This window comes from Salvelinus fontinalis, chromosome 23 (genome assembly GCF_029448725.1).
Source record: "Salvelinus fontinalis isolate EN_2023a chromosome 23, ASM2944872v1, whole genome shotgun sequence".
NCBI lineage: Eukaryota > Metazoa > Chordata > Actinopteri > Salmoniformes > Salmonidae > Salvelinus > Salvelinus fontinalis.
This window is the reverse complement of record NC_074687.1, coordinates 24,655,437-24,681,922: the sequence shown is the minus strand read 5'-3', so window position 1 is coordinate 24,681,922 and position 26,486 is coordinate 24,655,437. Positions and strand designations below refer to the sequence as shown.

At 51.4% G+C, this 26,486-nt stretch overlaps 1 protein-coding gene across 6 annotated transcripts in view; it reads left to right on the top strand.

The window, feature by feature from the left end:
- LOC129821062 (teneurin-4-like) overlaps positions 1–26,486 on the top strand; it is a 511,923-nt gene that overhangs the window by 360,059 nt on the left and 125,378 nt on the right. For all 6 annotated transcript variants that reach the window (XM_055878317.1, XM_055878316.1, XM_055878314.1 and 3 more), the window contains 2 exons: positions 798–1,033; positions 23,821–23,985. In XM_055878317.1, the coding sequence (XP_055734292.1) occupies positions 798–1,033; positions 23,821–23,985 (401 nt within the window). The remainder of the gene's footprint in view (positions 1–797; positions 1,034–23,820; positions 23,986–26,486) is intronic.

Sequence of the window (26,486 nt, the reverse complement as noted above, 5' to 3'; positions counted from 1 at the left end):
GGACCCGTCGTTATGCCGCTGGGTGTAGAGTACGTACCGCGCAACGTACCAGGAAGCAGCCATGCACAGGACTAATACACAGGCCCCGGCTGCTCACCCTCCTATGCAATGCATTATCCTCAGCCTCAGCAGACTGTATATTTATACAGCAGTCTCCGTTCCAAATGACACCCTTATTTGCCTTTTGTAGTGTACTACTTCTGACCAGAGCTCTATTGCCCCTGGTCTAAAGTAGTGCGCTACATATGTGCGTATGGTATAATTTGGGACACAGATCGTCTGCTAGCCTGTGGAGTGATCCTCTGACACGTGGAGAGTGAATTACCACAGAGTCATGAATTAACACGAGGTCTGCTCTGGTCACTCGTGCTGTAAATTAGATTTTATATTGATCCCCAGTTTCGATTGGACGAAAACCCCCCCGCTCTGTTCGGAGTGTTCTTGGTAACCTAGCCCGCCGTGTGGCTATGGCAACAGCAGTAAAAAAAAAAGGGGTCTTCCACTTCACTTCCCTGTTTGATAATTCTGTCTCTATAATGTTATGTAAGGATGGTTTAAAATGCCTTCCCTGGGATGAATCCTATCTTCACGTCTGTGTGTATAACTCATGGTTTTAGTGCAAAATGTCCCAGTGACATCAATGTGCCCTGGTCTAAAGAACTGCTCTATAGAGGCAATATGGTGCCATTGGAGAGGATGATGTCAGAGTCACACACACACAGATCTAAAGTTAGGATTGCATCCTCTGGAACAGGTAGGAAGGACAGCGACTCTGAGAGACTGTCTCCTTTCTGTAGGCACTTCCTGTTTAAGCCAGGGGGGACGTCTCCAATGTATTGTACGACGTCACCGGGTTACCCTTTGACCTCCAGCACGGTCTACTCCCCGCCACCTCGACCGTTACCCAGAAACACCTTCTCCAGACCGGCGTTCAGCCTGAAGAAGCCCTACAAGCACTGCAACTGGAAATGTGTGGCTCTCAGCGCCATCCTCACCTCCGTCACCCTGGTGTTCCTGCTTGCCTACTTCATTGGTGAGTCAACCTCTCATATCCTCTCCTCTTTTCTCCTCTCCTCTTCTCTCCTCTCCTCATATCCTCTCCTCATATCCTCTCCTCACCTCTCCTCTCCTTACCACTCCTCTTATCCTCTCCTCTCTTATCCTCTCCTCTCCTCTCTTCTCTTTTCCTCTCCTCACCTCTCCTCTCCTTACCACTCCTCTTGTCCTCTCCTCTCCTCTCCTCACCTCTCCTCTCCTCTCCTCTCCTTACCACTCTTCTTATCCTCTCCTCTCTTATCCTCTCTTATCCTCTCCTCTCCTCTCCTCTCCTCTCCTCTCCTCTCTTCTCTTCTCTTCTCTTTTCCTCTCCTCTCCTCTCCTCCTAACATACTTCATTGGTAAACCTTTATCATCCTTCACCCCACCTCCTCTGCCTCATTCTTCTTTCCCTTCCCCCCCTTTTTCTCGTCTCCACCTCCCTCCCGTCACCCTACCCTCGCCCTCATTCCCCTCCTCTCGCCCGCCTCGTCTCCACCTCCCTCCCGTCACCCTACCCTCGCCCTCATTCCCCTCCTCTCGCCCGCCTCGTCTCCACCTCCCTCCCGTCACCCTACCCTCGCCCTCATTCCCCTCCTCTCACCTGCCTCCTCTCCACCTCCCTCCCGTCACCCTACCCTCACCCTCATTCCCCTCCTCTCGCCTGCCTTGTCTCCACCTCCCTCCCGTCACCCTACCCTCGCCCTCATTCCCCTCCTCTCGCCTGCCTCGTCTCCACCTCCCTCCCGTCACCCTACCCTCGCCCTCATTCCCCTCCTCTCGCCTGCCTCGTCTCCTCTCCCTTCCCCTATCCACCTGTCCTACATTCTCTTCTGCTTCCATCCCCCTGTCCACCTCTCTCTACAGCCACAGTCAAAAGGCTGTGGTCCATTATGGTTTCCCTATTGTACCTGTAATGGGGTGGACTCTGCTCTCTGTAGCAGTATCTGAATACGATTGTATCGAGAGTAAATCAGAATGTCTGAGATAATATTTAATTTTCAACCAAACATGAATAACATTAGCATGCAATAGTCTGAGATGATGAGTCTGGTCAGGGATGATGAGTCTGGTCAGGGATGATGAGTCTGGTCAGGGATGATGAGTCTGGTCAGGGATGATGAGTCTGGTCAGGGATGATGAGTCTGGTCAGGGATGATGAGTCTGGTCAGGGATGATGAGTCTGGTCAGGGATGATGAGTCTGGGATGATGAGTCTGGTCAGGGATGATGAGTCTGGGATGATGAGTCTGGTCAGGGATGATGAGTCTGGTCAGGGATGATGAGTCTGGTCAGGGATGATGAGTCTGGTCAGGGATGATGAGTCTGGTCAGGGATGATGAGTCTGGTCAGGGATGATGAGTCTGGTTAGGGATGATGAGTCTGGTCAGGGATGATGAGTCTGGTCAGGGATGATGAGTCTGGTCAGGGATGATGAGTCTGGTCAGGGATGATGAGTCTGGTCAGGGATGATGAGTCTGGTCAGGGATGATGAGTCTGAGATGATGAGTCTGTTCAGGGATGATGAGTCTGAGATGATGAGTCTGGTTAGGGATGATGAGTCTGGTCAGGGATGATGAGTCTGAGATGATGAGTCTGGTTAGGGATGATGAGTCTGGTCAGGGATGATGAGTCTGAGATGATGAGTCTGGTTAAGGATGATGAGTCTGGTCAGGGATGATGAGTCTGAGATGATGAGTCTGGTTAGGGATGATGAGTCTGGTCAGGGATGATGAGTCTGAGATGATGAGTCTGGTTAGGGATGATGAGTCTGGTCAGGGATGATGAGTCTGGTCAGGGATGATGAGTCTGAGATGATGAGTCTGGTTAGGGATGATGAGTCTGGTCAGTGGTGTAGTAATGCTGTAATGTAGTCCAGCTCTTCAGGGAGGCCCAGCCATTGGTTAGTGGTGGAGTGTAGTCTAATGTAGTCTAGCTCTCTATTGTCATTATTATTTATTTTAATTTTATTATTATTATTATGATGATGCTATTTGGCCTCTTTTATTTTCTGTTGTCTGCCCTGTTGTCTGCCCTGTTGTCTGCCCTGTTGTCTGCCCTGTTGTCTGCCCTGTTGTCTGCCCTGTGGTGTGTAGTCTTTTCTGATGTCAATTTTACTTCATTTTCCAGCCACATAATGTCTGACACGTGTAGCTACGCAAACATGATACACAGACAGACAGACAGACAGACAGACAGACAGACAGACAGACAGACAGACAGACAGACAGACAGACAGACAGACAGACAGACAGATGCTGGAAGATGACACTCGTAAAATCAATTTTATATTATTTGACCAGGTAGTATGCATTTGAATGCCGGTGTATACAGCAGCACCTATTTAACATAGAAATTGTTACATCGTCGTTAAATTCAATCTCAGAGGGGAATAAGATGGAGTTTTATTCAGCAGAAGATTGGGAAAGGATAGCCTAGTCACTCATCCTGCACTAGGAGGAGACGCAGACAGCCACACACATCCTAGCTGAGTCAGTCTCCATACCGTAACACATCCTAGCTGAGTCAGTCTCCATACCATAACACATCCTAGCTGAGTCAGTCTCCATACCGTAACACATCCTAGCTGAGTCAGTCTCCATACCGTAACACATCCTAGCTGAGTCAGTCTCTATACCGTAACACATCCTAGCTGAGTCAGTCTCCATACCGTAACACATCCTAGCTGAGTCAGTCTCCATACCATAACACATCCTAGCTGAGTCAGTCTCCATACCGTAACACATCCTAGCTGAGTCAGTCTCCATACCGTAACACATCCTAGCTGATCACTGAGTCAGTCTCCACACCGTAACACATCCTAGCTGAGTCAGTCTCCACACCGTAACACATCCTAGCTGAGTCAGTCTCCACACCATAACACATCCTAGCTGAGTCAGTCTCCATACCATAACACATCCTAGCTGAATCAGTCTCCATACCGTAACACATCCTAGCTGAGTCAGTCTCCATACCGTAACACATCCTAGCTGATCACTGAATCAGTCTCCACACCATAACACATCCTAGCTGAGTCAGTCTCCATACCGTAACACATCCTAGCTGAGTCAGTCTCCATACCGTAACACATCCTAGCTGAGTCAGTCTCCATACCATAACACATCCTAGCTGAGTCAGTCTCCATACCGTAACACATCCTAGCTGAGTCAGTCTCCATACCATAACACATCCTAGCTGATCACTGAGTCAGTCTCCATACCGTAACACATCCTAGCTGAGTCAGTCTCCATACCGTAACACATCCTAGCTGATCACTGAGTCAGTGTCCGTACCGTAACACATCCTAGCTGATCACTGAGTCAGTCTCCATACCGTAACACATCCTAGCTGAATCAGTCTCCATACCGTAACACATCCTAGCTGATCACTGAGTCAGTCTCCATACCGTAACACATCCTAGCTGAGTCAGTCTCCATACCGTAACACATCCTAGCTGAGTCAGTCTCCATACCGTAACACATCCTAGCTGAGTCAGTCTCCATACCGTAACACATCCTAGCTGAGTCAGTCTCCATACCGTAACACATCCTAGCTAATCACTGAGTCAGTCTCCATACCGTAACACATCCTAGCTGAGTCAGTCTCCATACCATAACACATCCTAGCTGAGTCAGTCTCCATACCGTAACACATCCTAGCTGAGTCAGTCTCCACACCGTAACACATCCTAGCTGAGTCAGTCTCCATACCGTAACACATCCTAGCTGAGTCAGTCTCCATACCGTAACACATCCTAGCTGAGTCAGTCTCCATACCGTAACACATCTTAGCTGAGTCAGTCTCCATACCGTAACACATCCTAGCTGAGTCAGTCTCCATACCGTAACACATCCTAGCTGATCACTGAGTCAGTCTCCATACCGTAACACATCCTAGCTGAGTCAGTCTCCATACCGTAACACATCCTAGCTGAGTCAGTCTCCATACCGTAACACATCCTAGCTTATCACTGAGTCAGTCTCCATACCGTAACACATCCTAGCTGAGTCAGTCTCCACACCGTAACACATCCTAGCTGAGTCAGTCTCCACACCGTAACACATCCTAGCTGAGTCAGTCTCCATACCATAACACATCCTAGCTGAGTCAGTCTCCATATCATCACATTTCTATTTCTTCTCGAAGGGCTCAACTGATTATTAATTTCTCTCTTCATTGCCTGGATCGTCTGTAATGATTTCTCTCCTTGCTGGCTGTTCACGTTAATAATGTAGACTTCTATCCCTTATAAATTGGGTGGTGGGTGATTTATACTGTAGCTAGCAGGCTAAATTGGGTGGTGGGTGATTTATACTGTAGCTAGCAGGCTAAACTGGGTGGTGGGTGATTTATACTATAGCTAGCAGGCTAAACTGGGTGGTGGGTGATTTATACTATAGCTAGCAGGCTAAACTGGGTGGTGGGTGATTCATACTGTAGCTAGCATGCTAAACTGGGTGGTGGGTGATTTATACTGTAGCTAGCATGCTAAACTGGGTGGTGAGTGATTTATACTGTAGCTAGCAGGCTAAACTGGGTGGTGGGTGATTTATACTGTAGCTAGCATGCTAAACTGGGTGGTGGGTGATTTATACTGTAGCTAGCATGCTAAACTGGGTGGTGGGTGATTTATACTGTAGCTAGCAGGCTAAACTGGGTGGTGGGTTATTTATACTGTAGCTAGCAGGCTAAACTGGGTGGTGGGTTATTTATACTATAGCTAGCAGGCTAAACTGGGTGGTGGGTGATTCATACTGTAGCTAGCATGCTAAACTGGGTGGTGGGTGATTTATACTGTAGCTAGCATGCTCAACTGGGTGGTGAGTGATTTATACTGTAGCTAGCAGGCTAAACTGGGTGGTGGGTGATTTATACTGTAGCTAGCATGCTAAACTGGGTGGTGGGTGATTCATACTGTAGCTAGCAGTTGAAATAGTAGTGTAACAGCGTTCCTGAGATGAGGGTGAGTGACTCTCTCTATAGCTGGACGTTGGGTGGATGCTGACCGGATATGCCCTGTATCTGAGCATGTGATCATTAGCCGTGTGGGTCTAAATGTCTAACTTTAGGGACCTGGCCACGAGACAAAGGACACCACCAGCCCTGATGCAGTTTAATCACCTGATGTAATGATAAACCTCCCCCTCCCCCCAAAAAATCTACACACACCCCACCATCCCACCACCGCAAATAAACACGTCTGGAAACCTCACCCTGAGATTCTGGCTTTCCAATCAAGAACAAGCAGACACTGCCTCTGTCACAAATGCCACCCTATTCCCTAGGAAGTGCTCAGCTCTGTTTTGTTGCCCAGGGTCCATGGGGTTCTTGAAGTGCTCCAACGGAGTGCACTATTGGGAATAGGTTACCATCTGAGACAGAGCCCATGTTTAATTAAACACTGATGAGAAAATATATTTAATTTCAAGTGCAATTAATTATTGAGGGCTGTAATTTGAAACTCCGTCTGGAGCCGCTAATGAACCCAATTATACCCCTCTGACAGATGTTTTGACTTGTGACGTGGTTTCGCTCCGGCCCGGCGCAGCTTTGTAAGATGAAATGTCTCTATTGGTTGGGGAGGTCAGGGTGTTGGTGGGTGGTGTGAGGAGTAGGGGTGGTGTGAGGAGTAGGGGTGGTGTGGGTAGAAGGGGTGGTGTGGGGAGTAGGGGGGTTGTGGGGAGTAGGGGTGGTGTGGGTAGAAGGGGTGGTGTGGGTAGTAGGGGTGGTGTGAGGAGTAGGGGCAGTGTGCGTAGTAGGGGTGGTGTGGGGAGTAGGGGTGGTGTGGGTAGAAGGGGGGGTGTGGGTAGTAGGGGTGGTGTGAGGAGTAGGGGCAGTGTGCGTAGTAGGGGTGGTGTGGGTAGTAGGGGGGGTGTGGGGAGTAGGGGGGTGTGAGGAGTAGGGGTGTGAGGAGTAGGGGTGGTGTGGGTAGTAGGGGTGGTGTGGGGAGTAGGGGTGGTGTGGGGAGTAGGGGTGGTGTGAGGAGTAGGGGCGGTGTGCGTAGTAGGGGTGGTGTGCGTAGTAGGGGTGGTGTGCGTAGTAGGGGTGGTGTGGGGAGTAGGGGGGGTGTGGGGAGTAGGGGTGGTGGGGGTAGTAGGGGTGGTGTGTGTGATGTAGGGGTGGTGTGATGAGTAGGGGTGGTGTGGGTAGTAGGGGTGGTGTGAGGAGTAGGGGTGGTGTGATGAATAGGGGTGGTGTGGGTAGTAGGCGTGGTGGTGGTAGTAGGGGTGGTGGAGGTAGTAGGGGTGGTGTGGGGAGTAGGGGTGGTGTGGGTAGTAGGGGTGGTGTGAGGAGTAGGGGTGGTGTGGGTAGTAGGGGTGGTGTGAGGAGTAGGGGCAGTGTGCGTAGTAGGGGTGGTGTGAGGAGTAGGGGTGGTGTGAGGAGTAGGGGCGGTGTGAGGAGTAGGGGCGGTGTGATGAGTAGGGGTGGTGTGATGAGTAGGGGCGGTGTTAGGAGTAGGGGCGGTGTGGGGAGTAGGGGCGGTGTGAGGAGTAGGGGTGGTGTGAGGAGTAGGGGTGGTGTGAGGAGTAGGGGTGGTGTGAGGAGTAGGGGTGGTGTGAGGAGTAGGGGTGGTGTGGGGAGTAGGGGTGGTGTGGGTAGTAGGGGTGGTGTGAGGAGTAGGGGTGGTGTGGGGAGTAGGGGCGGTGTGCGTAGTAGGGGTGGTGTGGGTGACTTAAATGTAAATGTAGTAGGGTTGGTGTGAGGAGTAGGTGTGGTGTGATGAGTAGGGGTGGTGTGATGAGTAGGGGCGGTGTTAGGAGTAGGGGCGGTGTGAGGAGTAGGGGCGGTGTGAGGAGTAGGGGTGGTGTGAGGAGTAGGGGTGGTGTGAGGAGTAGGGGTGGTGTGAGGAGTAGGGGTGGTGTGGGGAGTAGGGGTGGTGTGGGTAGTAGGGGTGGTGTGAGGAGTAGGGGTGGTGTGGGGAGTAGGGGCGGTGTGCGTAGTAGGGGTGGTGTGAGGAGTAGGGGTGGTGTGAGGAGTAGGGGTGGTGTGAGGAGTAGGGGTGGTGTGGGGAGTAGGGGCGGTGTGCGTAGTAGGGGTGGTGTGAGGAGTAGGGGTGGTGTGAGGAGTAGGGGTGGTGTGAGGAGTAGGGGCGGTGTGCGTAGTAGGGGTGGTGTGAGGAGTAGGGGTGGTGTGAGGAGTAGGGGTGGTGTGAGGAGTAGGGGTGGTGTGGGGAGTAGGGGTGGTGTGGGTAGTAGGGGTGGTGTGAGGAGTAGGGGTGGTGTGGGGAGTAGGGCTGGTGTGAGGAGTAGGGGTGGTGTGAGGAGTAGGGGTTGTGTGAGGAGTAGGGGTGGTGTGATGAGTAGGGGTGGTGTGAGGAGTAGGGGTGGTGTGGGGAGTAGGGGTGGTGTGAGGAGTAGGGGTGGTGTGAGGAGTAGGGGTGGTGTGAGGAGTAGGGGTTGTGTGAGGAGTAGGGGTGGTGTGATGAGTAGGGGTGGTGTGAGGAGTAGGGGTGGTGTGGGGAGTAGGGCTGGTGTGGGGAGTAGGGGTGGTGTGAGGAGTAGGGGTGGTGTGATGAGTAGAGGTGGTGTGAGGAGTAGGGGTGGTGTGGGGAGTAGGGCTGGTGTGGGGAGTAGGGGTGGTGTGAGGAGTAGGGGTGGTGTGATGAGTAGGGGTGGTGTGAGGAGTAGGGGTGGTGTGGGGAGTAGGGCTGGTGTGGGGAGTAGGGGTGGTGTGATGAGTAGGGGTGGTGTGAGGAGTAGGGGCGGTGTGAGGAGTAGGGGTGGTGTGAGGAGTAGGGGTGGTGTGGGGAGTAGGGCTGGTGTGGGGAGTAGGGGTGGTGTGATGAGTAGGGGTGGTGTGATGAGTAGGGGTGGTGTGAGGAGTAGGGGTGGTGTGGGTAGTAGGGGTGGTGGGGAGTAGGGTGGGTGTGGGGAGTAGGGGTGGTGTGGGTAGTAGGGTTGGTGTGAGGAGTAGGGGGGGTGTGAGGAGTAGGGTGGTGTGGGTAGTAGGGGTGGTGTGGGTAGTAGGGGTTGTGTGGGGAGTAGGGGTGGTGTGGGGAGTAGGGGTGGTGTGGGGAGTAGGGGTGGTGTGGGGAGTAGGGGTGGTGTGAGGAGTAGGGGTGGTGTGAGGAGTAGGGGTGGTGTGGGGAGTAGGGGTGGTGTGAGGAGTAGGGGTGGTGAGAGGAGTAGGGGTGGTGTGGGGAGTAGGGGTGGTGTGGGTAGTAGGGTTGGTGTGAGGAGTAGGGGTGGTGTGAGGAGTAGGGGTGGTGTGAGGAGTAGGGGTGGTGTGGGTAGTAGGGTTGGTGTGAGGAGTAGGGGTGGTGTGAGGAGTAGGGGTGGTGTGAGGAGTAGGGGTGGTGTGGGTAGAAGGGGTGGTGTGGGGAGTAGGGGTGGTGTGGGTAGAAGGGGTGGTGTGGGGAGTAGGGGTGGTGTGGGTAGAAGGGGTGGTGTGGGTAGAAGGGGTGGTGTGGGTAGAAGGGGTGGTGTGGGGAGTAGGGGTAGTGTGAGGAGTAGGGGTGGTGTGGGGAGTAGGGGTGGTGTGGGGAGTAGGGGTGGTGTGAGGAGTAGGGGTGGTGTGAGGAGTAGGGGTGGTGTGGGTAGTAGGGGTGGTGTGGGGAGTAGGGGTGGTGTGGGTAGTAGGGGTGGTGTGAGGAGTAGGGGTGGTGTGGGGAGTAGGGGCGGTGTGCGTAGTAGGGGTGGTGTGAGGAGTAGGGGTGGTGTGAGGAGTAGGGGTGGTGTGAGGAGTAGGGGTGGTGTGGGGAGTAGGGGCGGTGTGCGTAGTAGGGGTGGTGTGAGGAGTAGGGGTGGTGTGAGGAGTAGGGGTGGTGTGAGGAGTAGGGGCGGTGTGCGTAGTAGGGGTGGTGTGAGGAGTAGGGGTGGTGTGAGGAGTAGGGGTGGTGTGAGGAGTAGGGGTGGTGTGGGGAGTAGGGGTGGTGTGGGTAGTAGGGGTGGTGTGAGGAGTAGGGGTGGTGTGGGGAGTAGGGCTGGTGTGAGGAGTAGGGGTGGTGTGAGGAGTAGGGGTTGTGTGAGGAGTAGGGGTGGTGTGATGAGTAGGGGTGGTGTGAGGAGTAGGGGTGGTGTGGGGAGTAGGGGTGGTGTGAGGAGTAGGGGTGGTGTGAGGAGTAGGGGTGGTGTGAGGAGTAGGGGTTGTGTGAGGAGTAGGGGTGGTGTGATGAGTAGGGGTGGTGTGAGGAGTAGGGGTGGTGTGGGGAGTAGGGCTGGTGTGGGGAGTAGGGGTGGTGTGAGGAGTAGGGGTGGTGTGATGAGTAGGGGTGGTGTGAGGAGTAGGGGTGGTGTGGGGAGTAGGGCTGGTGTGGGGAGTAGGGGTGGTGTGAGGAGTAGGGGTGGTGTGATGAGTAGGGGTGGTGTGAGGAGTAGGGGTGGTGTGGGGAGTAGGGCTGGTGTGGGGAGTAGGGGTGGTGTGATGAGTAGGGGTGGTGTGAGGAGTAGGGGCGGTGTGAGGAGTAGGGGTGGTGTGAGGAGTAGGGGTGGTGTGGGGAGTAGGGCTGGTGTGGGGAGTAGGGGTGGTGTGATGAGTAGGGGTGGTGTGATGAGTAGGGGTGGTGTGAGGAGTAGGGGTGGTGTGGGTAGTAGGGGTGGTGGGGAGTAGGGTGGGTGTGGGGAGTAGGGGTGGTGTGGGTAGTAGGGTTGGTGTGAGGAGTAGGGGGGGTGTGAGGAGTAGGGTGGTGTGGGTAGTAGGGGTGGTGTGGGTAGTAGGGGTTGTGTGGGGAGTAGGGGTGGTGTGGGGAGTAGGGGTGGTGTGGGGAGTAGGGGTGGTGTGGGGAGTAGGGGTGGTGTGAGGAGTAGGGGTGGTGTGAGGAGTAGGGGTGGTGTGGGGAGTAGGGGTGGTGTGAGGAGTAGGGGTGGTGAGAGGAGTAGGGGTGGTGTGGGGAGTAGGGGTGGTGTGGGTAGTAGGGTTGGTGTGAGGAGTAGGGGTGGTGTGAGGAGTAGGGGTGGTGTGAGGAGTAGGGGTGGTGTGGGTAGTAGGGTTGGTGTGAGGAGTAGGGGTGGTGTGAGGAGTAGGGGTGGTGTGAGGAGTAGGGGTGGTGTGGGTAGAAGGGGTGGTGTGGGGAGTAGGGGTGGTGTGGGTAGTAGGGGTGGTGTGGGGAGTAGGGGTGGTGTGGGTAGAAGGGGTGGTGTGGGTAGAAGGGGTGGTGTGGGTAGAAGGGGTGGTGTGGGGAGTAGGGGTAGTGTGAGGAGTAGGGGTGGTGTGGGGAGTAGGGGTGGTGTGGGGAGTAGGGGTGGTGTGAGGAGTAGGGGTGGTGTGAGGAGTAGGGGTGGTGTGGGTAGTAGGGGTGGTGTGAGGAGTAGGGGTGGTGTGGGTAGTAGGGGTGGTGTGGGTAGAAGGGGTGGTGTGGGGAGTAGGGGTGGTGTGAGGAGTAGGGGTGGTGTGAGGAGTAGGGGTGGTGTGAGGAGTAGGGGTGGTGTGAGGAGTAGGGGTGGTGTGAGGAGTAAGGGTGTGAGGAGTAGGGGTGGTGTGAGGAGTAGGGGTGGTGTGAGGAGTAGGGGTGGTGTGGGTAGTAGGGGTGGTGTGGGGAGTAGGGGTGTGAGGAGTAGGGGTGGTGTGGGTAGTAGGGGTGGTGTGAGGAGTAGGGGTGGTGTGAGGAGTAGGGGTGGTGTGAGGAGTAGGGCTGGTGTGAGGAGTAAGGGTGTGAGGAGTAGGGGTGGTGTGAGGAGTAGGGGTGGTGTGGGTAGTAGGGGTGGTGTGAAGATGAAGATGGGAAGATTTTCTCAGTGGTCGATCTGTCGTTAGTTGAGTCATTATAGGTTCAGCTTTACGGTCATCAGATTCCTCCTGTGATCTACGGGATGGCCGGGCTATAGGGATGCTGGTCTATAGGGAGGCCGGGCTATAGGGAGGCCGGGCTATAGGGAGGCTGGGCTATAGGGAGGCTGGGCTATAGGGAGGCTGGACTATAGGGAAGCCCTCCCTGGGCTATAGGGAGGCTGGGCTATAGGGAAGCCCTCCCTGGGCTATAGGGAGGCCGGGCTATGGGGAGGCTGGGCTATAGGGAGGCTGGGCTATAGGGAAGCCCTCCCTGGGCTATAGGGAGGCCGGGCTATGGGGAGGCTGGGCTATAGGGAAGCCCTCCCTGGGCTATAGGGAGGCCGGGCTATAGGGAGGCCGGGCTATAGGGAGGCCGGGCTATAGGGAGGCCGGGCTATACGGAGGCTGGGCTATAGGGAGGCTGAGCTATAGGGGCTACAGGTGCTGAATACTAGACATCATCATGGACTCAGAAAGGACACTAAGTCGTTGATTTCTCTGGTCTGAAATAACAGACTACAGTTGTTGATCCTCTGCTCTGTTTGTGGCTCAGCAGGACCCGTAGCACACTCTGTATACATGTGGGATTCATGTGTTTCTCTGCCAATATTGACATTATTTCAAGGTGTTTGGAGTGGTTGATCGATTTATTATGGTGTTTTAGATATGTGGAGATGTGTTCCTTATTAGAAGTCCATCAGAGGCCGTCACCCGTATAGCCAGCAGTCTATGAGAGTCCATCAGTAGCCTATACCCTCAGAAGTGTCCCAATAGCACCCCTAATCACTACGTAGTGCAGTACAGAGCCCTATGGGCCCCAGTCAAAGGTAGTGCACTGTGTAGGGAACAGGGTAGCGTTTGCAACACATCGTCTGTAGCCTTTACCCTCTCTCTCTCTCTCTGACAGGAGATGACAGATCGTGTTGGCTGGCTGGTATAGCAGGCAACTGACAGGTACTTCAGAGCCTCACAGTCCGATTGACAAATGATTCGGTACTTTTGATATACTGACCCGTATTCTAAACTAGTATTTTATTATTGCTTTTTATCTTTGAAAATATCAACCAGCTTTCAGAGATTACTAGGAGAAAGACAACTTGCCAGCGCAAACAAAGTCATCAAAACACCCCTTGACACGTTGACCTACAGAGATGATGTAGTCTCCCTCTAGACACGTTGACCTACAGAGATGATGTAGTCTCCCTCTAGACACGTTGACCTACAGAGATGATGTAGTCTCCCTCTAGACACGTTGACCTACAGAGATGATGTAGTCTCCCCCTAGACACGTTGACCTACAGAGACGATGTAGTCTCCCTCTAGACACGTTGACCTACAGAGATGATGTAGTCTCCCTCTAGACACGTTGACCTAAAGAGATGATGTAGTCTCCCTCTAGACACGTTGACCTACAGAGAGGATGTAGTCTCCCCCTAGACACGTTGACCTACAGAGATGATGTAGTCTCCCCCTAGACACGTTGACCTACAGAGAGGATGTAGTCTCCCTCTAGACACGTTGACCTACAGAGATGATGTAGTCTCCCTCTAGACACGTTGACCTACAGAGACGATGTAGTCTCCCTCTAGACACATTGACCTACAGAGACGATGTAGTCTCCCTCTAGACACGTTGACCTACAGAGATGATGTAGTCTCCCTCTAGACACGTTGACCTACAGAGAGGATGTAGTCTCCCCCTAGACACGTTGACCTACAGAGACGATGTAGTCTCCCTCTAGACACGTTGACCTACAGAGATGATGTAGTCTCCCCCTAGACACGTTGACCTACAGAGACGATGTAGTCTCCCTCTAGACACGTTGACCTACAGAGATGATGTAGTCTCCCGCTAGACACGTTGACCTACAGAGATGATGTAGTCTCCCTCTAGACACGTTGACCTACAGAGATGATGTAGTCTCCCCCTAGACACGTTGACCTACAGAGACGATGTAGTCTCCCTCTAGACACGTTGACCTACAGAGATGATGTAGTCTCCCTCTAGACACGTTGACCTACAGAGATGATGTAGTCTCCCTCTAGACACGTTGACCTACAGAGAGGATGTAGTCTCCCCCTAGACACGTTGACCTACAGAGATGATGTAGTCTCCCCCTAGACACGTTGACCTACAGAGAGGATGTAGTCTCCCTCTAGACACGTTGACCTACAGAGATGATGTAGTCTCCCTCTAGACACGTTGACCTACAGAGACGATGTAGTCTCCCTCTAGACACATTGACCTACAGAGACGATGTAGTCTCCCTCTAGACACGTTGACCTACAGAGATGATGTAGTCTCCCTCTAGACACGTTGACCTACAGAGAGGATGTAGTCTCCCCCTAGACACGTTGACCTACAGAGATGATGTAGTCTCCCCCTAGACACGTTGACCTACAGAGAGGATGTAGTCTCCCTCTAGACACGTTGACCTACAGAGACGATGTAGTCTCCCTCTAGACACGTTGACCTACAGAGACGATGTAGTCTCCCTCTAGACACGTTGACCTACAGAGACGATGTAGTCTCCCCCTAGACAAGTTGACCTACAGAGATGATGCAGTCTCCCTCTAGACACGTTGACCTACAGAGACGATGTAGTCTCCCTCTAGACACGTTGACCTACAGAGACGATGTAGTCTCCCCCTAGACACGTTGACCTACAGAGATGATGCAGTCTCCCTCTAGACACGTTGACCTACAGAGACGATGTAGTCTCCCTCTAGACACGTTGACCTACAGAGATGATGTAGTCTAAGTTCAGGGATGAGTAACAGGGTGGTAGACAGCAAGTGACAGTGACTGAGTTCAGGGCTGGGTATTGGGTGGAGGCCGGCTAGTGACAGTGACTGAGTTCTGGGCTGGGTACTGGGTGGAGGCCGGCTAGTGACAGTGACTGAGTTCAGGGCTGGGTACTGGGTGGAGGCCGGCTAGTGACAGTGACTGAGTTCAGGGCAGGGTATTGGGTGGAGGCCGGCTAGTGACAGTGACTGAGTTCAGGGCAGGGTATTGGGTGGAGGCCGGCTAGTGACAGTGACTGAGTTCAGGGCAGGGTATTGGGTGGAGGCCGGCTAGTGACAGTGACTGAGTTCAGGGCTGGGTACTGGGTGGAGGCCGGCTAGTGACAGTGACTGAGTTCAGGGCTGGGTACTGGGTGGAGGCCGGCTAGTGACAGTGCTAAGTTCAGGGCATGGTATTGGGTGGAGGCCGGCTAGTGACAGTGACTGAGTTCAGGGCTGGGTACTGGGTGGAGGCCGGCTAGTGACAGTGACTGAGTTCAGGGCTGGGTATTGGGTGGAGGCCGGCTAGTAACAGTGACTGAGTTCAGGGCTGGGTATTGGGTGGAGGCCGGCTAGTGACAGTGACTGAGTTCAGGGCTGGGTACTGGGTGGAGGCCGGCTAGTGACAGTGACTGAGTTCAGGGCTGGGTATTGGGTGGAGGCCGGCTAGTGACAGTGACTGAGTTCAGGGCAGGGTATTGGGTGGAGGCCGGCTAGTGACAGTGACTGAGTTCAGGGCTGGGTACTGGGTGGAGGCCGGCTAGTGACAGTGACTGAGTTCAGGGCTGGGTACTGGGTGGAGGCCGGCTAGTGACAGTGACTGAGTTCAGGGCTGGGTATTGGGTGGAGGCCGGCTAGTAACAGTGACTGAGTTCAGGGCAGGGTATTGGGTGGAGGCCGGCTAGTAACAGTGACTGAGTTCAGGGCAGGGTATTGGGTGGAGGCCGGCTAGTAACAGTGACTGAGTTCAGGGCAGGGTATTGGGTGGAGGCCGGCTAGTGATGGCTATTTAACATTCTGATGGCCTTGAGATTTTTTCAGTCTCTCTGTCCCAGCTTTGATGCACCTGTACTGACCTCTCCTTCTGGATGATAGCGGAGTGAACAGGCAGTGGATTGGGTGGTTGTTGTCCTTGATGATCTTATTGGCCTTCTTGGGACATGAGCCTGTCTGTCTGCTGGCCTGTTTAATCAGTAATCATTAGGACATGAACCTGTCTGTCTGCTGGCCTGTTTAATCAGTAATCATTAGGACATGAGCCTGTCTGTCTGCTGGCCTGTTTAATCAGTAATCATTAGGACATGAGCCTGTCTGTCTGCTGGCCTGTTTAATCAGTAATCATTAGGACATGAGCCTGTCTGTCTGCTGGCCTGTTTAATCAGTAATCTTTAGGACATGAGCTTGTCTGTCTGCTGGCCTGTTTAATCAGTAATCATTAGGTAATGAGCCTGTCTGTCTGCTGGCCTGTTTAATCAGTAATCATTAGGACATGAGCCTGTCTGTCTGCTGGCCTGTTTAATCAGTAATCATTAGGTAATGAGCCTGTCTGTCTGCTGGCCTGTTTAATCAGTAATCATTAGGACATGAGCCTGTCTGTCTGCTGGCCTGTTTAATCAGTAATCATTAGGTAATGAGCCTGTCTGTCTGCTGGCCTGTTTAATCAGTAATCATTAGGACATGAGCCTGTCTGTCTGCTGGCCTGTTTAATCAGTAATCATTAGGACATGAGCCTGTCTGTCTGCTGGCCTGTTTAATCAGTAATCATTAAGTAATGAGCCTGTCTGTCTGCTGGCCTGTTTAATCAGTAATCATTAGGACATGAGCCTGTCTGTCTGCTGGCCTGTTTAATCAGTAATCATTAGGACATGAGCCTGTCTGTCTGCTGGTTTGTTTAATCAGTAATCATTAGGACATGAGCCTGTCTGTCTGCTGGCCTGTTTAATCAGTAATCATTAGGTCATGAGCCTGTCTGTCTGCTGGCCTGTTTAATCAGTAATCATTAGGACATGAGCCTGTCTGTCTGCTGGCCTGTTTAATCAGTAATCATTAGGACATGAGCCTGTCTGTCTGCTGGCCTGTTTAATCAGTAATCATTAGGACACGAGCCTGTCTGTCTGCTGGCCTGTTTAATCTGTAATCATTAGGACATGAGCCTGTCTGTCTGCTGGCCTGTTTAATCAGTAATCATTAGGTCATGAGCCTGTCTGTCTGCTGGCCTGTTTAATCAGTAATCATTAGGACATGAGCCTGTCTGTCTGCTGACCTGTTTAATCAGTAATCATTAGGACATGAGCCTGTCTGTCTGCTGGCCTGTTTAATCAGTAATCATTAGGACATGAGCCTGTCTGTCTGCTGGCCTGTTTAATCAGTAATCATTAGGTCATGAGCCTGTCTGTCTGCTGGCCTGTTTAATCAGTAATCATTAGGACATGAGCCTGTCTGTCTGCTGACCTGTTTAATCAGTAATCATTAGGACATGAGCCTGTCTGTCTGCTGGCCTGTTTAATCAGTAATCATTAGGACATGAGCCTGTCTGTCTGCTGGCCTGTTTAATCTGTAATCATTAGGAAATGAGCCTGTCTGTCTGCTGGCCTGTTTAATTTCCGTCATTCCATTCCATTGGAAGTATTCTGCTTTCTCAATGAGAGTGTGATCTTTGCCATAACTAGCTGGGGAAGTAAACATTCATAACAGACACATCTCTCATCAGACCATAAATGTAAGCAATAAAACACTCGTTCCTCCGTCCCTCTATCCCTCCATCCCTCCCTCCATCCCTCCATCCCTCCATCCCTCCATCCCTCCGTCCCTCTATCCCTCATCCCTCTATCCATCCATCCCTCCATCCCCCTGTCCCTCCATCCCTCCCTCCATCCCTCCATCCCTCTATCCCTACATCCCTCCCTCCATCCCTCCATCCCTCTATCCATCCATCCCTCCATCCCCCTGTCCCTCTATCCCTCCCTCCATCCCCAGGTCCCTCTATCCCTCCCTCCATCCCCAGGTCCCTCTATCCCTCCCTCCATCCCCCTGTCCCTCTATCCCTCCCTCCATCCCCCTGTCCCTCTATCCCTCCCTCCATCCCCCTGTCCCTCTATCCCTCCCTCCATCCCCCTATCCCTCCCTCCATCCCTCCCTCCCTCCATCCCTCCATCCCTCTATCCCTCCCTCCATCCCCCTGTCCCTCTATCCCTCCCTCCATCCCCCTGTCCCTCTATCCCTCCCTCCATCCCCCTGTCCCTCTATCCCTCCCTCCATCCCCCTGTACCTCTATCCCTCCCTCTATCCCTCCCTCCATCCCCCTGTCCCTCTATCCCTCCCTCTATCCCTCCCTCTATCCCCCTGTCCCTCTATCCCTCCCTCTATCCCTCCCTCTATCCCTCCGTCCCTCCCTCCATTCATCCGGCCACCCATCCCCTTTCCCAACAGTCTCCAAGGCCTTGACTTACAGACCCTTTCTCTGGGAGTCTCTTTCTCCTCCTTAACGATTGAGTCCATCCAGCCCACCTCTGGTATCTGTGATATGCATAGAGAAAACGCTCAGACAGGATGCATAGAGACACAGTGCCTCGTAAACTCAAAACTGTTGTTTTGTTACAGCCAGCGTCTTCTCTTTCTCTGCCCCAGCCCCTCCACTCCTCTGTTTCTCAGTGTTGAGGGAGGGACGGGGAGCTTCTTCCCTTTCTCTGCCGCAGCCCCTCCACTCCTCTGTTTCTCAGTGTTGAGGGAGGGACGGGGAGCTTCTTCTCTTTCTCTGCCCCAGCCCCTCCACTCCTCTGTTTCTCAGTGTTGAGGGAGGGACGGGGAGCTTCTTCTCTTTCTCTGCCCCAGCCCCTCCACTCCTCTGTTTCTCAGTGTTGAGGGAGGGACGGGGAGCTTCTTCTCTTTCTCTGCCCCAGCCCCTCCACTCCTCTGTTTCTCAGTGTTGAGGGAGGGACGGGGAGCTTCTTCGAACGGCGCTCAAAGTGAAGCCATGTTGGAGTTAGTTGAAGTAACAAGGTTGTCCTAATGAGAGGCCTGTGTTGTGTCGAGGACCACTGACATGTCGGGAGTTACCGCGCCACGACACAGGTGGGGAGGATGCCGTTTTGTTCCGAGGCGCATGTTGTGCCCTACTTGGCAGGAGACTGGGATGGGATTCGCCTCGTACCAATTAAGGAGCCGAAAGAATACGGAGAGGAGATCTATATATATATATATATATATATATATATATATATATATATATATATATATATATATATATATATATATATATATATATATATATATATATCTTGAGAGCAAGAGACAGAGAGGAGAGTTCTAACCCACTCTGAGGAGGGATATACACACTACTGTCTGTGCTCTCCTAGTGTTCCAGTATCCTTACGCTTCTCCCCTTGGTTCTCAGTAGCCCTCTCCAACAACTACACTTCAATAGATCGCCAAAGATAAAGAAACCTTGTTATCATGCCTGGCTGCATGCTGCTACTTCTCAAATTATATCTGCTGTAATATCCATACAGAAAAGTGAAACTTTCCCCAAGCTATCCTGAAAATCAGTGGGCTCAAAACAGAAAAACAAAGCAGCGTTACCTTGAGGAGGTGTGGCCTAACTAGCTCACTAGTCTGTCTGTCCATCCTTCCGTGAGTGGTCTGTCTGTCTGTTCATCCATCAGAGAGTGGCCTGGTCTGTCTGTCTGTCTGTTCATCATCAGAGAGTGGCCTGGTCTGTCTGTCTGTCTGTTCATCATCAGAGAGTGGCCTGGTCTGTCTGTCTGTTCATCCATCAGAGAGTGGCCTGGTCTGTCTGTCTGTTCATCCATCAGAGAGTGGCCTGGTCTGTCTGCCTGTCTGTTCATCATCAGAGAGTGGCCTGGTCTGTCTGTCTGTTCATCCATCAGAGAGTGGCCTGGTCTGTCTGTCTGTTCATCCATCAGAGAGTGGCCTGGTCTGTCTGTCTGTTCATCCATCAGAGAGTGGCCTGGTCTGTCTGCCTGTCTGTTCATCTGACAGTGAACAGACACACATCTGACAGTGTTCATTAGACACACAAACACAGACAGATTTTTTACATTTATTTTCCTTGTTGAATAAAAACAAGTAGCTGCATATTGCTGTTGTGTGTAAAGTAGAGTTTTTGCTTTAATGACGCCTCTCCCCTTGGTTCTCACCCTAGTCTGTCTGCCTGTCTGTTCCATCCGTCAGAGAGTGGCCAGGTCTGTCTGCCTGTCTGTTCCCTCCGTCAGAGAGTGGCCAGGTCTGTCTGCCTGTCTGTTCCCTCCGTCAGAGAGTGGCCAGGTCTGTCTGCCTGTCTGTTCCCTCCGTCAGAGAGTGGCCAGGTCTGTCTGCCTGTCTGTTCATCCTTCCGTGAGTGGCCAGGTCTGTCTGCTTGTCTGTTCCCTCCGTCAGAGAGTGTCCTGGTATGTCTGCCTGTTCATCCATCAGAGAGTGTCATGTGGACGGACGGTGAATATTAGCATATGGCTAATTAATCCCTTTTAGGCACTTGAGCGAGTGCTGGATGTGGCAGCCTTCCTTCACTTCACTCATTATGCTCCTAATAGCTTTTACACATCTCACCCATGGATATAACCTCTCACCCAGGAACAGAACCTCTCACCCAGGAACATAACCTCTCACCCATGGATATAACCTCTCACCCATGGATATAACCTCTCACCCAGGAACAGAACCTCTCACCCATGGATATAACCTCTCACCCAGGAACATAACCTCTCACCCATGGATATAACCTCTCACCCATGGATATAACCTCTCACCCAGGAACAGAACCTCTCACCCAGGAACATAACCTCTCACCCATGGATATAACCTCTCACCCAGGAACATAACCTCTCACCCAGGAACATAACCTCTCACCCAGGAACAGAACCTCTCACCCATGGATATAACCTCTCACCCAGGAACATAACCTCTCACCCAGGAACATAACCTCTCACCCATGGATATAACCTCTCACCCATGGATATAACCTCTCACCCAGGAACATAACCTCTCACCCAGGAACATAACCTCTCACCCAGGAACAGAACCTCTCACCCATGGATATAACCTCTCACCCAGGAACATAACCTCTCACCCAGGAACATAACCTCTCACCCAGGAACATAACCTCTCACCCAGGAACATAACCTCTCACCCAGGAACATAACCTCTCACCCATGGATATAACCTCTCACCCAGGAACATAACCTCTCACCCAGGAACATAACCTCTCACCCAGGAACATAACCTCTCACCCAGGAACATAACCTCTCACCCATGGATATAACCTCTCACCCAGGAACATAACCTCTCACCCATGGATATAACCTCTCACCCAGGAACATAACCTCTCACCCAGGAACATAACCTCTCACCCAGGAACATAACCTCTCACCCATGGATATAACCTCTCACCCAGGAACATAACCTCTCACCCAGGAACATAACCTCTCACCCATGGATATAACCTCTCACCCAGGAACATAACCTCTCACCCATGGATATAACCTCTCACCCAGGAACATAACCTCTCACCCATGGATATAACCTCTCACCCATGGATATAACCTCTCACCCAGGAACAGAAACTCTCACACAGGAACATAACCTCTCACCCAGGAACAGAACCTCTCACCCAGGAACATAACTTCTCACCCAGGAACATAACCTCTCACCCAGGAACATAACCTCTCACCCATGGATATAACCTCTCACCCAGGAACATAACCTCTCACCCAGGAACATAACCTCTCACCCAGGAACATAACCTCTCACCCAGGAACATAACCTCTCACCCATGGATATAACCTCTCACCCAGGAACATAACCTCTCACCCAGGAACAGAACCTCTCACCCATGGATATAACCTCTCACCCATGGATATAACCTCTCACCCAGGAACATAACCTCTCACCCATGGATATAACCTCTCACCCAGGAACATAACCCCTCACCCAGGAACATAACATCTCACCCAGGAGCAGGGCGGGAGGGTGGGTGGATGGATGTATCATTTAATTAATATATTGGTTCTACTGATTGTGTTTTAGTTTGTAATTAACACACACACACACACACACACACACACACACACACACACACACACACACACACACACACACACACACACACACACACACACACACACACACACACACACACTGTGTCACTACCACAGGTAGACCTTCCTGAGTAGACATCAAAACAGTGTGATATTGTCATAAAGTGGTGTGTGTGTCTCAATGGGCACTACACCTTCCATACCCTCCCCATTCAACGAGTTCCTCCCCTCTCCTCTCCTCTCCTCTCCTCTCCTCTCCTCTCTCCTCTCCTCTCCTCTCCTCTCCTCTCCTCTCCTCTCCTCTCCTCTCCTCTCCTCTCCTCTCCTCTCCTCTCCTCTCCTCTCCTCTCCTCTCCTCTCCTCTCCTCTCCTCTTCTGGTCTTCCTGCTGACTGGGTCCTTCCATACCCTCTCCATTCAACCAGTTCCTCTCCTCTCCTCTCCTCTCCTCTCCTCTCCTCTCCTCTCCTCTCCTCTCTTCTGTTCTTCCTGCTGACTGGGTCGTTCCACCCCCTCCCCATTCTCTCCTCTCCTCTCCTCTCCTCTCCTCTCCTCTCCTCCTCTCTTCTGTTCTTCCTGCTGACTGGGTCGTTCCACCCCCTCCCCATTCTCTCCTCCTCTCCTCCTCTCTTCTGTTCTTCCTGCTGACTGGGTCGTTCCACCCCCTCCCCATTCTCTCCTCCTCTCCTCCTCTCTTCTGTTCTTCCTGCTGACTGGGTCGTTCCACCCCCTCCCCATTCTCTCCTCCTCTCCTCTCCTCTCTTCTCCTCTCCTCTCCTCCTCTCTTCTGTTCTTCCTGCTGACTGGGTCGTTCCACCCCCTCCCCATTCTCTCCTCCTCTCCTCTCCTCTCCTCTCCTCTCCTCTCCTCTCCTCTCCTCTCCTCTCCTCTCCTCTCCTCTCCTCTCTTCTGTTCTTCTTGCTGACTGGGTCGTTCAACGCCCTCCCCTATTCAACCAGTTCCTTTTCTCTCCTCTCCTCCTCTCTTCTGTTCTTCCTGCTGACTGGGTTCTTCTCTTGTATCCCCACCCTCAGCGTTGTATGGAATTAGTAATGTAATGGTGATGAGAAGAATAGCAGGATCCTGGGGGGAATGAGCCAAGAGCTAGACCAAGGATGTGTTCTGTTGGGGCACATCAGGGTGTAGTGTCTCAAATCACACCCTATTCCCTACATAGTGCACTACTTTTGACAGGGACTAGGGTGTGATTTAGGCCATGACAGATCTGTCCTCAGGGGTTTTATGACGTCTCGTTTCACCCTCCTGTTAGATGTTACCTGATCAGCATTTCTGACAGAACGGCAACATTTAACCATTAAACTACTGTATTGTTTTACACTGTGACCTTTGACCTGCCTATGTTGGCGTGTCATTCATATAGAGAGACGTCAGCTAGAGTGAATGCATTGTGGGTTTCTGAAGACAAGCTTCTAAAGTGAATTGCATTGTGGGTTTCTGAAGACAAGCTTCTAAAGTGAATTGCATTGTGGGTTTCAGAAGACAAGCTTCTAAAGTGAATTGCATTGTGGGTTTCAGAAGACAAGCTTCTAAAGTGAATTGCATTGTGGGTTTCAGAAGACAAGCTTCTAAAGTGAATTGCATTGTGGGTTTCTGAAGACAAGCTTCTAAAGTGAATTGCATTGTGGGTTTCAGAAGACAAGCTTCTAAAGTGAATTGCATTGTGGGTTTCTGAAGACAAGCTTCTAAAGTGAATTGCATTGTGGGTTTCAGAAGACAAGCTTCTAAAGTGAATTGCATTGTGGGTTTCAGAAGACAAGCTTCTAAAGTGAATTGCATTGTGGGTTTCAGAAGACAAGCTTCTAAAGTGAATTGCATTGTGGGTTTCAGAAGACAAGCTTCTAAAGTGAATTGCATTGTGGGTTTCAGAAGACAAGCTTCTTTGTCAGAGCTATCATTTGTTAGTATTGTTTTGTAACGCCTTGGGTTTCTACAGTGGCTAGCCTACGACCATCAGTACCCTTCAAAACAACAGTCCATGCTTAGTTATCTCATGTTGGGCAATCGCTTGATTAGACCAACCAAAACTATTTACACATCTGAAGAAACATATTTAACACGTGGATGAACCCCCCCCCCCCCCAAAAAAAAAGGGGGAAACTTCACAACGTTTAGAGTAGCCCTTGGACTGTCAGTGCTTTGTGTGGTCTGGTTGTAGCTCAGTACCTTAACAACAGTCATGTCCATATCACGTTGGGGTTCATTCTCTATGTCTGTTCTGTTGAAGCCATGCACCTGTTGGGTCTGAACTGGCACCTACAGCCCGTGCAGGGACAGATGTACCAGCTGTCTGAGGACAACACCAGCGGTCTGCCACTACTTACCGACCTCAGCCTGCCACCCCTGGGCAACACTGGCCTGGAGCTGCCCGACCACAGGGCCAAGGACGACGGTAAGGAGATGAGCTTACATGTACATCTCACTTTCATTTAGCTGGTATAACAAACACATGGGTATTCAGTGCCTAAGGAAAGTTTTCAGACCCCTTGACTTTTTCCACATTTTGTTACGTTACAGCCTTATTCTACAATTGATGAAATCGTTTTTTCCCTCATCAATCTACACACAATACCCCATAATGACATCACAATACCCCATAATGACATCACAATAACCCATAATGACATCACAATACCCCATAATGACATCACAATACCCCATAATGACAAAGCAAAAATGTTTTTTTTTATGTTTGGTAATAAGTATTCAGACCCTTTACTCAGTACTTTGTTGAAGCACCTTTGGCAGTGATTACAGCCTATAGTCTTCTTGGGTATGGCGCTACAAGCTTGGCATACCTGTATTTGGAGAGTTTCTCCCATTCTTCTCTTCAGATCTTCTCAACCTCTGTCAGGTTGGATGGTGAGCGTCGCTGTACAGCTATTTTCAGATCTCTCCAGAAATGTTTGATCGGGTTCAAGTCCGAGCTCTGGCTGGGCCACTCAAGGACATTCAGAGACTTGTCCCGAAGCCACTCCTGTGTTGTCTTGTCTGTGTGCTTAGGGTCGTTGTCCTGTTGGATGTTGAACCTTTGCCCCAGTCTGAGGTCCTGCGCTCTGGAGCAGGTTTTCGTCAAGGATCTCTCTGTACTTTGCTCCGTTCATCTTTTCCTCGATCCGGACTAGTCTCCCAGTCCCTGCCTCTGAAAAACATCCTCTCAGCATGATGCTGCCATCACCGTGCTTCACCGTAGGGATGGTGCCAGGTTTCCTCCAGATGTGACACTTGGCATTCAGGACAAAGAGTTCAATCTTGGTTTCATTAGACCAGATAATCTTGTTTCTCATGGTCTGAGTCCTTTAATGCCAAGCAGGCTGTCATGTGTCTTTTACTGAGGAGTGGCTTCCGTCTGGCCACTCTACTATAAAGGCCTGATTGGTGGAGTGCTGCAGAAATTGTTGTCCTTCTGGAATGTTCTCCCATCTCCACAGAGGAACTCTGGAGCTCTGTCAGAGTGACCATCAGGTTCCCTGACCAAGGCCCTTCTCAACCGATTGCTCAGTTTGGCCGGGCAGCCAGTTCTAGGAAGAGTCTTGGTGGTTCCAAACTTCATCCATTTAAGAATGATGGAGGCCACTGTGTTCTTGGGGACCTTCAATGCTGCAGAAACTGTTTTGGACCCTTCCCCAGATCTGTGCCTCGACACAATCCTGTCTCCGGACAATTCTTTGACCTCGTGGCTTGGTTTTTGTTCTGACATGCACTGTCAACTGTGGGACCTTAAATAGACAGGTGTTTGCCTTTCCAAATCATATCCAATCATTTGAATTTACCACAGATGAACCCCAATCAAGTTGTAGAAACATCTCAAGGATGATCAATGGAAACAGGATGCAACTGAACTCCATTTCGAGTCTCATAGCAACGGGTCTGAATACTAAGTTATTTCTGTTTTTTTATTTTTAATACATTTCAAAAAAATTCTAAAAAACCTGTCTCCGCTTCGTCGTTATGGGGTATTGTGTGTATGTTACTGAGGGTTTTTATTTATTTAATCCATTTTAGATTAAGGCTGTTAAGTCAAGGGGTCTGAATAATTTCCGAAGGCACTGTACACAAGGAAAATAAGACATTTTGAAAGTTGAAGTTGAAATTAGAAGTTGAAATTATAGTTAAATGTTTGATCTGACTTGAGTCCCATTTGTTTCATTTTCAAAATGTCATGAATGATAGTGAAGAATGTCAATACTTTTCTTTGCAAAGTTTTCCAAAACTTCCAAGTTCCTAAGTGGCATTTCGGAAAACAACCATGTCCACATTGTCCCAGCTGTCCCTGTGGTATGTAGACAGCCAGAGAGATCTTCAATGTAATCCAATGGAAGACACTGTAAGTGGGGAGGGAGAGGAGGAGAGAGGAGAGGAGAGGAGGAGAATGGAGAGGAAGGGAATGGAGAGGAGGGGAGGGGAGGGGAAGGGAGATGATGGATGGAAGAGGAGAGGAGGAGAAGGGAGGGAGAGGAGAGGAGACGAGAGGAGAGGAGAGGGGAGAGGAGAAGTGTGTGTGTCTTCAGGGACGGCGGATCCAGGGCTGCTGTAGGGGATTAGCTCCCTCTCTCTGTCCCCTTCAGAACGGATTCAACTCCTTTCATCTCCTCTCTTCCGTCTTAGTCTGGTTTGGCCTGGTTTGTCGTCCCTTCCGTTCCCTGGCACGAGAAGAAAGCATGTACTCACCCCATGGTACCAACAACCAACTATCTCAGCTACGGCGACTTTAGGACAGTTTACACTACTCCTATCCTCCACTCCTCTCCTCCACTCCTCCTCCTCTCCTCCACTCATCTCCTCCTCTCCTCCACTCCTCCTCCTCTCCTCCACTCCTCTCCTCCACTCCTCCTCCTCTCCTCTCCTCCACTCCTCTCCTCCACTCCTCTCTTCCACTCCTCCTCCACTCTC